The sequence below is a fragment of the Sardina pilchardus genome, chromosome 21 (genome assembly GCF_963854185.1).
Source record: "Sardina pilchardus chromosome 21, fSarPil1.1, whole genome shotgun sequence".
NCBI lineage: Eukaryota > Metazoa > Chordata > Actinopteri > Clupeiformes > Clupeidae > Sardina > Sardina pilchardus.
The window spans coordinates 24043008-24058726 of record NC_085014.1 but is presented as its reverse complement, the minus strand read 5'-3'; the positions used below and the strand labels follow the sequence as shown (position 1 = coordinate 24058726).

Below are 15719 nucleotides of genomic sequence, written 5' to 3'. Positions count from 1 at the left end.
CATTTCTTTAATTTATGAGCACGATTTCATTATTTCCATCTGTTAGTTTCAAAACAGCAAAAAAGAAAATTTCCCAAAGCAAAAGTTTGGCTACCCTGCATAGTCACTTTGTAACACCCATCTCTACAAACTAAGAGTCTTTTTTATTCTTGCTTGGGTTTTTTTTTAGCCTTTCAAAAGGCTACTGGTTCTTTGAGATTTTTGGGTTGCCTTGCATGCATGCAATGTTCTGATAAGATAGCTAACTGGGAAAGGGTTTGAGGAGTCAGAATTCAGAGTATGACGTTTTGCATCACCTTACCTTTCCTAATGATGACTGAAGTATTAGTCCAAAGAACACAGAACAAACATATTATTTTGCTGTTACCACCACTGTTTTGCCACACAATTGCTTCTACCCACTACTATATTCTCCGAGAAGATTTTTTTTTTTTTTAAGATGAGTGGTAGCGGCCTTGACCACCACCATCTTCTTCCAACCTGAACAAGTCCAATCTTTTGAGTCAGAGTTGTGAAAGACAAGCATCAGAGTTTTTTCCCTCACACACCCATTGATGAATAATATTCACATTTTAATTCTGCCATTATTGCATGCAGAGGTTAGTCCACAGATGATGATAATGGTTAGGTCATTAGGCTATTGGGAAAAGGTTTGCATCACCTAGTCTCTTAGTCTTAGCTCAAAGAAGAGCTCTCTAACTCTGCTCTAAAATATTGATTAAACTTATCTGAAAGTTCAAATCTCTTGGGTTGTTCACATTTTTAGAAAGGTATTCCTCTCCTTTCTTTCTGCATTCTAAATGAACACAAAAATCCTACTAATCTTTCTTAAAATGTTAAAAACAATGCTTTATCTTTAACTGTATGCTTTTTTTTGGAGATCAGGTCATTTTACGTTGTAAAATTGTTGACCAGGTGTCCAAGCATGTGCATGCCACTGTAGCACCTTTCCAGCAATATCCCAAGGTGCTACGAAGAATGTGCTAACCCAGACAGGATACATCCTACATAACATTTTAAAGAAAAATAAAAAAAATAGCAATGAGTAGAAACTATCTGTAAAGTATAATTTATACTGCTGTAGCCTACTAATCAAAGCAACAAATAAATATGCAAACATGAGGCAAACACCTTTTGAAGCCCAGACAGGTATTTTCTCCAAGGGCAGGTAGTCAATCTTGTAGTGTCCTCGCCTCTTCTCCTGACTGGCAGAGAGGAGTACGCCTGAAACAGTGAGGGATATTTTAATAGCAGACATGGGTTCTATTCTTCAATGATCTATGTGTTCATTGTGATTTTTATTGATGTCAAGGCATCCTGATCCTATTACTAAGAGGGTGTTTTAATGCTGCAAAACCATTGAGGCTATCATTTAAACATGCTGGCAAAACTTTTAAGAATTATGACGGGACAGCGTTATATTTACATGAAAGGCTAGGCTACTTAATAAATAAACATGCCGTACGTCAGTGTAGTGAGAATGTGTCACAAGGTGTATTATTTTCAGTAGACTAATAAGAAACAAATGCAGGGTATACGTGTCAAAGGTCATGTCATACTTGGATATTGGTTACAACATACATTTTATGAAGTAGGCTACTAGTTTATTGTTGCTTTGACTGTCTGTACTTTTACCACAGACAGCTGTCAGCCACTGCCATACTGCATCTAAGTAATGCAAACTTTATTTCCACCACGAGACTCACTCTTTGCCTCCTGCCAGGCGGTCCTGTCCGAGTCCAGGTCAATCGTTTCAGACATGGCAAGCAGAACACTGGTGTGCAACGCCGCAATAACCCCGGTGGACAACCCAAGGACGCTGACTACCGTATATGAACGGGACCAACTATTCCTAATGGGTGTACTGACACTCTTCAAATGGAATGACTTTGAGGCCAGCGACGCTGATGAGAAGTTCTCCAACCTTTTGGCCGTACTCACAGCCCACCTGAAATTGCTCTGTTTGGGTTTTACAAGTCGGTAATTTGCCGACCAACTCTCACTTGCCCGACGGAAAACTGAGTGCAATGACCGACTGTTCGCAGCGCTCGTTATATTGGTAAATTTAAGGTCAATGCAGGAATGCTTAGTTGAAGTTCCGTTAACTGGACGCAAACCAAAGCGGATTGATTTTGGTAATCGTAGAGTAAGTTTTGACATGTGAAACGCCATAATGTTGCCACTGACTGACCGGGGTAGTTATGCACTACCGGGTTCAGACAGCGCAAGGATTGCACTGCTCGCTCCTTGGCACCAGTTTTGGTGTTTTAAACAACTAGGCTACACACTGATCGCGCCTGTCCATTCCATAAAATTTCAAATATGGAGTGTGTGGGAAGTTCAGTTCCGTGTAAACAGATGCGCATGAACAATATGGACCGTACCATTTTTGAAGGGGGAATGTGATAGGGATACAAAATCCTACAGTGCCCCTATCGGCGGAGCGCACACATGAGCTGCACAGAAAAGTATTGAATTAATAGGGTTTCTGACATGTCTGACATGACCTTCACTCTGTCCAGATCTCAACACAATTTTGCAATAGCAGGCTATAGGGTGAGACACAAAGATATAACACAAAACAGACTCAAAATACTCTAGACTAATAACTAAACCAATATCCCATTAGTGGACGAAATTAGTGACTATGTTGATATGCTCATGTAAAGAGCAGTCTCAGTTACTGCTTTTGGACATTTGTATTTTCATACACTGTGTAATAGTACAGTCATTCTGAAATTACAATAAACCAAGCCCACGCATTTTGACAACTGTCTGCAACAGAGCCTTTTTGGACACACCCTGGGTGATGCATTTTGAGCTGCAGGTCGTGGTTTCATACAGTTCCGTTACACAGAAGGTTACAAAAGAGGAAGACCCTCCCCAGACAGCCCTGACACATGCTACACATACTCACACCAAAGCCACACACTCCGACACAGCCCATAAACACCTAGTGAGTGTTCGTGTGCATATGAGTGTGCACTGTGCTTGAGAAAGGTCCCAGGTGTACCAGAGAATTCAACCAGAGGGATCCAACAGGAGATCACACTTGATATTCCAAAGCAGTGCACTGGGAAAGGTATGAGAGATATGTTATTGATTGTATTTGGGTTGTATTGAGTATCAGCATGAGTGGTTATTGTCAACTGCACAGAGACAACGGAAATATAAACCATATTTCTAATACCAGTGAATACCATATACCAAACGTTTAGCTATACAGTAAATGTTCAAATAGTTCACCTTTAGTGTAGAAGCGGGTGCGCACATCTGAATATTTAAAAAAGTAGGTGCTGGACTCAAAAAGCAACAGTAAAAAGGACAGAAAAGTTCGCACACTAAAGCTCCAATATTCTTTTTTCTTTTTATTCTCCACATCACCATCACCTTCGGGCAGTGTGTCCCGAAACGTCACATGTGGTGAATAAAAAGAAAAAAGAATATTGGAGCTTTAGTGTGCAGACTTTTCTGTCCTTTTTAAAAAATAGTACACCTTGACAGAACAGTCCTTAAAAACATGATCCTTCTCTGGAGTGAATGTCCTGAAATGGAATTATGACTGAAATGTGATGATGTAGCCTAATATTGACATATCTCTTTTGGATGAGAATATTGGGATTTCTCTGCCTTTTATGAAATATGACTGGGTTGCAATGATAACTTCTCACAAAAATGAATAGATCATACCGTATAAGGATGGATGTACAGAACAAATTGATCAAATGAAAATAATTTTGCTACTTGCTGAGAACATTGAGAGATATATAGAGATAGATATACTTTACTCATCCCGAGGGAATTTTTAAATCCTGTGGGAAATGTTGAATAATGTACGGTAATGTTACTCATAGCAGTTACAAGGAGTGACAACAGACCTTTTTATCACAAACCCACATACACACATAGAGACAGTAACTGGCAGGGTGTGGGTCCATGATGCTAGGGCTAGCAGAAAGAGGAAGCATGACTCCATGTGATTGTTTTTTTTTACTTAGAAACAGGAAGGGTTTGTCACCTTTAACTTGACAGCCCTCAGAATAACCCAAACACACAAATAGGCTACATGGTGGTGCATTGTGTATGTGTGTTGATTTGTCCGTTTTCCTTTCTTTGCTGCTCTTCGTCTCTCTCCTCAGTATGGCGGCATGGGATCTCTCGGTTATTGTAGACGACTTGAGTGCAGACTCACCCCCCATCACTATCAGTGTCACATCAGATCTCCACATCGGTGGCGTGATATTCAAAGTAGTTGAGAAGAGCCGTAAGTGTTCAGTTCTTTTTCTGTCCCTCTTGTACTTTCATAACCAGGTTCCCCTTGAAGAGAACACAGTGTTTCCCATCAGTCAACAACTCATAGGCCTACCTCAGTCAAAATGGCAATGGCAAAAGAAGACCTTTAACCCCCTTTTACCTCCCCCTGTCTCAGAGATGAAGAAGGACTGGTCAGACTTTGCCCTGTGGTGGGAACAGAAGCAGCGCTGGCTCCTGCACACAGCCTGGACACTGGACAAGTGTGGCATCCATGCGGACGCCAAGCTCATCTTCTCTGCCCAGCACAAGCCCCTCCACTTGGGCCTGCCCAACGGGGTGACCTTGCGGATGCTTGCCAGCTTCGCGGCGCCTGTGTTCCGTACAGTGATAGATATATGCAAGGTTTTGAGTGAGTCTGAGCTGACTTGACTGTAGCAGTTAGTCTACCTCATCTCTTGAAATACAGAGGAGGACACACCAGCATTTTGTGCTAACCTTGACTTCCTGTCATTTTCTTTATTTAATCCCTCTCTCACAAAGACATCCGTCACCCAGAGGAGCTGTCTCTGCTGCGGCCAGTAGAAGAAAAGAAGAAAAAGAAAGATAAAAATTCTACAGAGGAGATCTATGACATCACAGACGTTCCCTTGACCTCTGGTAGATGCGGCAGCATTTCATTTGCCTGATTAAGAGTTGCCAACATATTGATGAACTGTACAATTCTGTTAAGGCTATCAGTTTTCTTCACATCTCAAAATATGGCACTTTATCTATTTGGCTTATCCTTTATTGATACAACATATAGTACTATAACATGAGCAAAGTCATAAACATTTTGTCATATAGACTCAATCCATTTCTATAAGCTAACAATGCTAACTGCTCTTGATCTTACAGTTTCAGTCCAGTGCCTGTACAATGGGATGCCGGCTCATTTCGCCGACTCTCCCAAGACCGAGGCCGTGTATAAGATGCTGTCAGTCAGCCAGCCCTCTCCGGCCCCCGAGACGCTCGCCAAACTGTACCGGCCTGCCAGCATAGTGGACAAAACCCACATCCACACCAGGTACCACAAGCGCCTGCTGGCCAAGCCAACACTTCCTCCTGAGAGTGTGATGACACCACCTGTCACCACATTTACCTCACTGACTCCCCGCACTTTTGACCTGGGTGACTTTAATGTGTATTTAGAGCACAATTACAAGGCAGCAGACCTGCCATCCTAAGCGCTCATGCTTGAGAATGTATCATTAGTAGCAGCTGTCCGTTCAGTTGTCATGTGTATTAAATGTAGACCAATGGCTGGATGAAATGATACGATGACATGGCTCTCTTGCCCTTGTGTGCATATATAGGTGGCTGGACTCTTCACGCTCTCTCATGCAGCAGGGCATTCAAGAGAATGACAAGCTCACGCTCCGCTTCAAATACTACACCCTGTATGATCTGGAGCCCAAGGTGTGTGTGGCACTGTAATCAACTCACTGAGCTGTCAATCAGTTTTACCATTCGAAGTCTCAGCCACCTCTCTCTCTCCCTCTCCCTCTCTCTCTCTCTCTCTCTCTCTCTCTCTCTCTCTCTCCCTCTCAGTATGACGTTGTGAGGTTGACTCAGATGTATGAGCAGGCACGCTGGGCCATCCTGCTGGAGGACGTTGACTGCACGGAGGAGGAGATGATGCTGTTCGGTGCACTTCAGGTGGGGGCACAAAAAGACAGCCGCCGACACACATCAGCCTTTTGGGATGAATCACAACATCATCACCACATTGAGTAACTATAGCTCCGCCAAAAATGACAGACTTAATTGTGGATAATCTTGGATTAGGTCAAATCCTTTTCTCTAGAGCCAGACTGGGGATTAAATAAGAATTAAGCGATTGAATATCATCCATATTTTTGAATAAATAAAATAAAACCCATCTCAAGGACCCAATCAGTATTATCACACAACACTCATATTTTAAAATAACACCAATAGCACAAAATATAGTGTAAAACACATGTACTGTCTGTAATAATACTGTATAGGCCTATTCTAAATAATTCAAACAAAATGAAAAAGAAAGCAATGTGCATGTCTGAGGTGTACACCCTTTGAGCAGCCTGCCTAACACTTTAATACTTGACATTCCTATTTTTAGAACAATTGTTCCATCTCGTCACCAACACTTCGTCAGGAAGACAGTGTCATCCAGTTATGTGCAGACTCAGAGTTACTGAAACTATGCATCAGAATAGCTGCCCTATACACCCAGCACTTCCTTCACCTCTGAATCACGCAGGTATCCTTCCTCATCCTCTAGCTCTCTGACTCCCCCTGTCCTCTGCCTTGCAGTACCACATTGGGAAAGTGTCCCAGTCGGATGCGCAGGCGCTGAACTCTGGGCTGGAGGACCTGGACTCTGCCCTGCAGTCCCTGGAGGTGAAGATGGGAGTGGAGAGCACGGCAAACGAGCTGTTGGTGAGGGACACACCCCACTTCCTGCTTTGTGCATGTCAATGTCAACACTTCTTGATTGGATCTGTAATAATATCAGACACTGCTCATTGGATATTGATCATATAATGTTTTATTTTTTGTTTTAGTTCATCAGATTATCTGTTTTAAGATACTTGCCTTGATTTGACAATGTCCAAAACAGCATCTCTGTTCACAATGACACTAGTATAATGTCAATATGCAAATTTGTTAAGAAAGCCACCAATTAAATAAATATCTATATGCATAACATTTGCTTTAAATTTTAGGAAAATATGACTGCACCTGAATTGAATGAATACCTAAAAATCTTCAGGTGAGTTTAAATGGAGCTCTCACTTATGTTGGACCACAAATCCCAGAAGTAAGATTTCAGTATTCACTTCATTGACAATTTCTTCCTTTTATTCAGGCCTAAACGACTTACACTAAAAGGTTACAAGCAGTATTGGTGTAAGTTTAAAGACACATCAATCTCCTATTTCAAGAGTCAAGAGGAAAGCTACGGGGAGCCCATTCAGCAAATGAATTTAAAAGGTATACATATTTGAGATACAAAATATATGTTAATGTTCCAAAATTTTCTCAAGAGCATGGACATGTTTTAGATGTATAAGTGGCCATGAATCCATCCTCCTGCAGGCAGTGAAGTGGCCCCTGACGTGAATGTTGCTGGGCAGAAGTTCTGCATTAAACTTCTGATTCCTGCGCCGGAGGGCATGAACGAAGTGTACCTGCGCTGTGATAATGTGAGCAGCCTTTCTGTAATGTAGCTCTGAGAGAAGACCAAGGACATGGTAGGCTCGTTTCATATTCAGCCAGTAAAATGCCAGAAGCATCAGAAACCATTACCGCCCACACTACAGAACTCCCTAAGAAGGGATACTAAAAGGGGAACCAAAAACATGCCCTGTCAGTCTGATATATTTTCACATCACTGATGTCCTCTTCAAGACCTTGCGTTTCTGTGTGAAGTGGCTTGATTTCACAATTCCTTCCCCTTCAGGAGAAGCAGTATGCTCAGTGGATGGCTGCCTGTAAATTGGCCTCCAAAGGCCTGACTATGGCGGACAGCTCGTTTGACAGCGAGGTGAAGAGCATCCAGACGTTCCTGTCCATGCAGCGCACCAACCCAGGAGCCCAGGTCACCCAGACCGACGACAGCATCAACACCCTTAGCTTGGTCTCACCACGCTATCATAAGAAGTTCAAGGCCAAGCAGGTACATTAGTTCTACCTTTTATCTCCCTCAAGACAGAGTGCAGAGGAGAGGAGTCCGATCCAAAACAAATACATTTAGCTGTTCTTATTTGACAGAGTCACAGAGTCATGTATCAAATCAAGGATGAAAGAGGATTCTGGAGCAAAAATGCTTTTAGATGAGCTCATCCATTATGTGACAAAGATGATTCATCTACACTGAAAAAAGATCCTTCAGGAGCTTAACTGTTTGACATTGTTCGAGGAAATGACTGCATAGACATTCAATAGATTAAGTGTTCAGATATACAGTATGCACATTAGAATTCATATCAACAGAGTGTTCTCTCTCTTCCTCCAGCTGACACCACGCATCCTCGAGGCATACCAGAATGTGGCCCAGCTGCCCCTCATGGCGGCCATTTTGAAGTTCTTGCAGATCTGGCAGGCTCTATCTGACTTTGGCATTTCATATTTCATGGTCAGGTCAGAACATTATGCAGTCTCTGTTTCTTGTAGACAAACGAGCATTAGGTTTAATCAGGCACTGTGGAGACAGTGAGGGAACGCCACAGCATCGATTTTGTCTGCTTAGGTTGATTGACTCTGGACAGAATAAAAACAGATCTGGAATCTGGACAATTAGACCAAAGCCCTGTACCTTTGCATGACCACAAAAACATCACTCTTTCTTTTCAGGTTTAAGGGCAGTCGGAAGGACGAGGTCTTGGGCATTGCCAACAATCGCCTCATCCGTATAGATTTAGGAGTGGGGGATGTGGTGAAGACCTGGCGCTACAACAACATGAGGCAGTGGAATGTCAACTGGGACATCAAACAGGTGAGCTAACAGTCATCCAATGAAGACGTTTTTAGACTGTTCCACAAGGTAGTAATTAAAAAGATCTGGTCTGTGTTAATCCCCCCATTAAATACAATGAAAGAAATTGTATATTTATATTTAAATATTTATTTCCTGAAATATCAGATGCCATTCATGCCCGGTACTCACTGTCTCCCTTCTCTATGATCAGATGGCCATTGAGTTTGATGGAAACATAAACATTGCATTTGGCTGCGTGAACGCTAACTGCAAGATCGTCCACGAGTACATCGGCGGATACATCTTCATGTCCACTCGTGGTCGTGACCAGAGCGACACCCTGAATGAGGAGCTCTTCCACAAACTTACTGGAGGCCATGAGGCCCTCTAAAGACATGAGAGCATAACTGTGGATGTATTTATCACTTCAAACTCTTTTCACACAAACAGCTATAGGCTACACTTGCATTCCATGAACAACTCACACAGACTGTGTGAGCTGTAGGCTATGGCACTGTGGTTTGTTATGGAAACTAAATAATCTCTATTGCTCATATCACTGACAACTTAAAAATAAATAATGTATTATATACTTAGGTTTGAAACTAAATTTCCACTTGACATATTCTCTCCTACTTTTTGTAGTGTAACAATACAACAGCACAATATACCTTATCATGAGACCTGAATCACCACACAAGCACCATAGAAAGGAACAGTGCTTTAACTTCCCTTTGGTTACGGAATGTTGCAGGGACTGTGCCTCACAACACATTTCATCATTTAGCACTCGATATTCTTATATGCACAGACGGAAATGGTCACACCCAGATTTTCAATATTTCAGGAACTCAGAAAAGGAAGTATAACAGGTACCTAAAATGGACACTAAACACAATATCTTATCTTGAATTCCGCACAGTTCAAACTGTACATTTTACAAACTAAGAAAATGTTCATAGGTTGTCAATTTACTCTTCAAATAAACAGCATGTCCAAGAAAAGCAGGACACGTTGTTGTTTTAAAAAAAACCTTCATCACACTTAGAACAACACAGTTGACTAAGTACATAACACAGGCCACAAATTCATTTGTTTGAATGACAAGTCAGGAAACCACTGGCTTGGTCTGCAGAGGCACTCATAAGTACTTGGTGGTATAGTTTATAAGCACTCGCGTGTTCCTATCTATAACACACATGCTCATACTTTCAGTTGCCAAAAATGACAGTTAGCGTCTGCCTCCGGTTTGATAGCACTTGCCAAATCAGACTTGGGTCATTCATTGAAGTTAAGTAAGTATCTGTGTTATGTAAGTATCTAACGCCATAGCATCTTATTATTGCAGAGTTGTACTGAAAGGAAACACCTGCATTATCAACAGGGGATGTTGTTGAGATACGTGTTGGTGGTTTTGTCACTTTTAAAAATGCAGCTGTAGTCATGGTAACGGTCTAACCACTGTGTGAAAAGCCGCTGAAGCAGTCATATGGCTCCATTTATGTCAAGGACCACCTACTCCAGCTGCAGTTCACACTCTGAAGAGACAAATGTGAAGACAAGTAAATAATTTAAAGGGGTTATTCATGAGGCTATATACAATCATATGAAATATCATTTTATCCTAAGAGACCTCATAAGAGAAATACTTAACAGCAGCAGCTGACTTACGAGAGGGCTTGAGCTGCACAGCTCTGCGGAAGTAACAGGGAGCAAGTTTTCCCTCCGAGTCACCAGGTGTCAGTAAGACTCCATTCTCTGACCAGAAGAACGGGATGCCGTCTGTGAAACAGAGAGGGACAATATATAACAATGATCTTTTTCTGCTGAGACAAATCTTTTTACTTAAAGATGTGGACACAATCAACCATTGCTCGTACCTGATATGGCTTTAGGGACATCAATGTAAATGGCCACGTCACAGTTTTTCCTCATACCTGTCAAATAAACATTAATTTGTCAGTATCTTCTTCTGGAGTAGCCTAAGTTCTCACCTCACTAAATAATTTCCCATTTCCATCAGGAATAAAAAACAACAAAACACATAAAACACAGCTCTCTGAGTCTGAATGAATCCTTGCAAGAGAATGAAATCCCCAGTGATCCCACCGCTAATGACTCCCTGTTCTCCTGGCAGTCCAGATGCCAGATGTATGTGTGTTCTGCCCATCCTGCTCAGGCCCTGGTTGCGGATGGAGGGCCAGTGTTTCAGGTAGGAGCCATGGATTCCTTCCTGAGGGAGGTCCGGAGCTTCAGGGTGCACTGCTCTCAGCTCCAGATCTGCCACCTTTCAACAAAAATGTTGGAATGCAAAGACAGCTCTCCAACTCTGGAAATGTTTATGCTTTGTTCTTTACTCCTATTTACCAGTTCATGTTCTTAATGTTAGATGGACAATCTGAGAGTGCACACCTCCTATAGAGCCAATATGCATTTGGGAATATTAAAGGGAGAGAAATATGATCTACTCCAAAACCCCTCCACCAATTTTAATTAAAATCACCTGTCAGACACACAGACTTAAAAGACATAACTCCCTAGAGAAGTAGCCTAGGCTACGCTTACTTGTACTGAGTGGCCCTGATTGGCTCGTATCTGCAGCCGCTCATTCTCTTTGTGCCTGCACAGTTTGAACCTCTGCTTGTCATTATTGGCCACCACTCTCTCCACATCTTCCAGTGAGAATGACCGAAACTGGGGATGTGAGAGGAGATCATCCACAAATACAAAGCCATCTGTAAAAGGGGATTTAAAACAGCATTGGGTGTACGTTAGCAAACACCACCAGGTATGTCCAACAGGCAAGACATGGCATGTTGATTTACTTTATGGTGCCTTTAGCTATACTGAGGTTTCTTACCTGGGTTCATGTGCAGCCCCATTTTACTAGATCCGTGACGCAGCGCATATGACATTGATTTCGATAAACGCACATCTGGCGTGTCCTATGGAAAAGAAAAATACTAACTGAATCAAACCACACTGTCACTGGCCTATCCTTATTTAGAGGTGCTAGGCTATATATACACCACACCATGGGGCATCGCCATATCTCACCTCCCTGCCTCGGTTACCACTTCTCTTTCCCCTTCCACGTCTCCGCATATCCATAATTTAGAGGCTAAGAAAAACTGAAGCTATGAATCACTTACAATGTGCATTAACCCGAAGCACTCCGGCTTTTAGTTTTGTGGGATATGGCATTCGTTGCTAATTAGCCAAGACACTGTTACCAAAGATCCTTGAACTAAACTCGCGCTTTAACCCTCTGCTGTTACCAGAACGTAGACAATATGGACACTAAAAGAACAATTCATTTTTACTAGTAAAACATTTTGGCCAGTTTCTGGAGTCTATTTGTACCATAGACAGTAAAAGATTTGTACTCAAAGACTTTTGCCTGACAGTTCCACGGGCGTCTGTTCACAATCTCTCACGATGATGACTAGTTCTACAACACGGAACAAACAACCAAGTCGTCGTTCTCTGACGGAACATAAACACACACGTACCTGCTCTTTACTGTCAAACCAGTAGATGTCAGTATACATTTCAAACACTGACGTTACACTGCTACACCCAACGAAGAAGGAGGTTTTCAGCGTAAAATATCTATTTAACAGGTGAGAAACACAGTTATTATGCCAGCTGGTGAATATTGGTTGGTTTTGGAATGCCGTTTGTTACCATATGAGAAAAAATGACTGGTAATCTATCTTTCAACCGTTTGAGTAAACCTACATCTTAGAGGTTTTTCGAGGTCTGCTAGCCTACAAAACATCTGGCCAGTAAACAAAAGCAACGTTTCTAGTTAGCAACCGTATGCTATATACTCGTAGTAACGTAGTTATTGCTGACGTTTACCCTGTGTTGTGATGGACATTTATCGCCCTTGTCCAAATAATTAACTTTCTTCATACATGCCCAATTCATTCGCTACGACCTGTATTGTTCTGCAGAGGACTGAAACAATGAAACGCAAAACGTGCTTGTACTGACTAATATACACAGTTAATGTGGGGATATTTTTCACTTCTCCTGAAACAGCTTCCATTCAACATTTTTTTCCATGGAAGAAGACCGTACACACATTTCCTGGGAAATCTCAACTGTTGCTTGAGGCGGACGTCAGTTCAAGAGTATAAGACTCCCCTGCCCTCACAGACAAACAGTGAAATTCTCTTTGGTCTATGTAGGAGTACTACTCTGTTGGCTGGTAAGGTTTACCCCTTTTTGGTTATTCAGGTTTCTCCCTCCGACACGAATGTCTGTTGAAACCAATTCCGTTTTGTCTGAAACACAACTCTCAAGCTTATCAACTGGCACTCCTTTCAACACACACTCAATGTTGTTCTCTCTTACCTCAGGTGCTGATGGAGTTCCCAGGGCACAGTCAGCAGCTCCTGGCGAGCCTGCGCTCCCAGCAGCAGCAAGGCTTCCTGTGTGACTGTCTAGTGCAGGTGGGTCCTTTGCGCTTCCAAGCCCACCGTGCCGTACTGGCCTCCTGCTCCCCGTTCTTCCACATGTTCTACTCTGAACACCCACTGGGCACCAGTGCCAGCTCCTCAGGGCCCCGTAGGGAAACGGTGGTCACCATCAACGGGCAGATCGTTACCCCGGCAGCCTTTGGGCTGCTGCTGGACTTCATGTATGAGGGGGTGCTGAAGCTTGCCACCCATCCGCCCCCGGAGGATGTGCTGGCGGCAGCCAGCTTCCTGCACATGAACGACGTGGTGCAGGTGTGCAAGAAGAGACTGCAGGGCCGTGGCCTGGCTGAAGCGGACAGCACCAGGGCTGAGGAAGTGGACCCCAAGGCTGCGTTTGGAGGACCTGCCAGCGTAGTCACTGTCAGCTCCAGGGGGACTGTCGCCAGTGTGGGGACTAGTGGAAGTAGGGCACAGGATGGTTCGCCCGGAGGGTCTGCCAAGGTAGTAGCAGTTACAATGTCTGGACAAACGTCGGTGAGGTCGCCTTTCCACCAGTTTTCCTCTTTAAAGGCCGACACTCGGACAGTTAATGTTCACAATATTCAGGACGACAGCAGCAGTGGGGCGGGTAGTCCAGATTTAGCGGACACTACCCAGCCAGGCATGGACTCTTTCCCTGCAATAGGGGAATCTGGTGCAGTCTCAGGCAGAAGGAAAGTACCAGTACGGACAGGAAATCAGGAGTCCGCTCTCTCTAGTCCCTGCAGCACCACTGAAATATACTGCGGAACCAACAGTAACCTGTCCTCCTCGTCGCTGCAGCAATCTCATCAACCTCTCAACACCACAGAGAACCAGTCCATGGGGTCAGCGGTGGTCATTGTGGCTCATGCCGGAGATGGCGGCAGACTCAGCCCTGTGCAAGACGGACACTCGGAGAGCAGCTCCGGTTCAGCACGACGCTCGAGCCAGGGAGCTCCAGCCCTCGCTGCGCCTCCCCTGAAGAGTCCAGGCCTGGGCAACGCCACGTCCCCTCCTCACCGCACGCAGGCTCGGACGGAAACGGAGCCCAGGCAGGGTTTCGTGAGGGTGAGGGTGGGCAGTGCAAGCAACCGTCCTTCATCTCCGTCTCCAGAGAGGCAAAGGGAATCTGAAGAGGACGGGGTGAAGGTGAAGGTGGAGGCCATCGTGATCTCAGACGAAGAGTTAGAGGAAGCGGAAGGGAGGCGTGAGCTGAGCGGCACCGGAGCTCCGGAACTGTCCAGGGAGGCCATGCACTTTGACGACAGCAATCCTGACATGGAGGAGTTGGCCGGGACTCACTTCATGGTCTCCAATCCTCTGGCGCACATCTCTGAGCACCAGGAGCCTCTCTCCTTCCCCATGTCGCCGCAGGGTCATAGCGCTTCCTCCTCAGACCCTGCGAGTTTTCCCGGTTCTCTCTTCCCATCTGGGTCCCATCAGTCTGAGCACCAGGGTGTCTACTTCGAGGAATTCCAAGACTCCCTCGGGAATTATGTGGAGGACGTGCCAACGTGCAGTACGTGTGGAAAGACCTTCTCCTGTGCGTACACGCTGCGGAGGCACGCTATCGTCCACACGCGAGAGCGGCCCTTTGAGTGTCGCTACTGCTATCGTAGTTATACACAGTCGGGCGATTTGTACCGGCATATCAGAAAGGCGCATGATCATGATTTGCCAGCGAAACGCCAGAGGGGGGAGAACGACCCTGGGGGAGATGATCTGACTCAGCCCCCACCGCAGACGTAACGTCTACCAAATCACTGTACAGCTGTCCACAAGACATAGACGCAACGGATCCCTTAATGTTCATGTGTGTCTGTTTTATCTTCAGATAAGTCAAACTGGTATCATGGTGTCACAAAGCAGTCTTGCTCACATCAACAATAGGTGTATTTTTAGTGTATTTGACTCAATTTTAAACAATGACCTGTAAGTGGAGAATCAAGAGAGAGAAGGTCAACTGAAAACAGAATTATGATGAATTAAAGAGAGAAAAACTAGGATGTGTATGGAGAATTTTAGGATTTCGAATTTTAATGGCTGCTTACGTTCATAGTGTGATTTAATGGGACGGTGTTCAGGTAATTTTGGTCTTGCAACTTGTGTGTTTGCTGTGTGTGTCCACCACCAAATACACTAGCAAGACTAAAATATCTGGCTTACAGCAAGGAGTTATTGTGTTCAAAGGGGAGTACTGCAGAGTAACGTGTGTATACTTTTAATAATGCCTATAGGAATGTGTCATCACCATTTCTCTTTTAAAACATTTCTAGTCAACTCTGTGAAAACCGGTAAAATATTTCTTTGCCATCGTAAATAAAACCAGTGAGTGACTTACTGAATTGTTAAATAAATAATGCTGTTGCAGTTTACAAAATGATCAAGTGTTTTTGAAAATATTGACAAAACAACAGAATATTTTAATGTAACATTTTGTATTATGTACTAAAATGGACCACAAATCTGACATTAAAAAACAAGTGCAGAAAATATAAACAGAGGCATGGCTG

At 43.7% G+C, this 15719-nt stretch overlaps 4 protein-coding genes across 7 annotated transcripts in view; 2 read left to right on the top strand and 2 right to left on the bottom strand.

The window, feature by feature from the left end:
• Positions 1–2329, bottom strand: part of macrod1 (mono-ADP ribosylhydrolase 1) — a 59578-nt gene extending 57249 nt beyond the window's left edge. For both annotated transcript variants that reach the window (XM_062524493.1, XM_062524494.1), the window contains exons 1-2: positions 1707–2329; positions 1132–1224 (exon numbers count right to left, since the gene is read on the bottom strand). In XM_062524493.1, the coding sequence (XP_062380477.1) occupies positions 1132–1224; positions 1707–2172 (559 nt within the window). In that variant the 5' untranslated portion in view covers positions 2173–2329. The remainder of the gene's footprint in view (positions 1–1131; positions 1225–1706) is intronic.
• A 586-nt stretch (positions 2330–2915) lies between these two features.
• fermt3b (FERM domain containing kindlin 3b) lies at positions 2916–9350 on the top strand. Its single transcript, XM_062523907.1, has 15 exons — positions 2916–3082; positions 4140–4264; positions 4430–4663; positions 4795–4911; positions 5152–5320; positions 5610–5712; positions 5845–5952; positions 6592–6717; positions 7005–7051; positions 7148–7272; positions 7378–7484; positions 7742–7957; positions 8297–8421; positions 8635–8776; positions 8970–9350. The coding sequence occupies exons 2-15, from the start codon at positions 4141–4143 to the stop codon at positions 9147–9149; spliced, it is 1923 nt and encodes a 640-aa protein (XP_062379891.1). The 5' UTR covers positions 2916–3082; position 4140; the 3' UTR covers positions 9150–9350.
• A 557-nt stretch (positions 9351–9907) lies between these two features.
• trpt1 (tRNA phosphotransferase 1) lies at positions 9908–12205 on the bottom strand. 2 transcript variants are annotated; one of them, XM_062523912.1, is made up of 7 exons: positions 11816–12205; positions 11619–11703; positions 11324–11493; positions 10868–11045; positions 10639–10695; positions 10430–10540; positions 9908–10296 (listed from the first exon to the last, which is right to left on the bottom strand). In XM_062523912.1, exons 1-7 carry the CDS (start codon positions 11867–11869, stop codon positions 10274–10276), a joined length of 678 nt encoding a protein of 225 aa, XP_062379896.1. In that variant the 5' UTR covers positions 11870–12205; the 3' UTR covers positions 9908–10273. The 2 variants fall into 2 exon arrangements, with proteins under 2 accessions (XP_062379896.1, XP_062379895.1); XM_062523911.1 differs by having other exon boundaries at positions 9908–10540.
• A 103-nt stretch (positions 12206–12308) lies between these two features.
• zbtb3 (zinc finger and BTB domain containing 3) lies at positions 12309–15586 on the top strand. Of its 2 annotated transcripts, none has more exons than XM_062523909.1 (3): positions 12309–12381; positions 12806–12974; positions 13126–15586. In XM_062523909.1, exon 3 carries the CDS (start codon positions 13132–13134, stop codon positions 14953–14955), a length of 1824 nt encoding a protein of 607 aa, XP_062379893.1. In that variant the 5' UTR covers positions 12309–12381; positions 12806–12974; positions 13126–13131; the 3' UTR covers positions 14956–15586. The 2 variants fall into 2 exon arrangements, with proteins under 2 accessions (XP_062379893.1, XP_062379892.1); XM_062523908.1 differs by lacking the exon at positions 12309–12381 and adding an exon at positions 12432–12465.
• Positions 15587–15719: the final 133 nt, after the last annotated feature.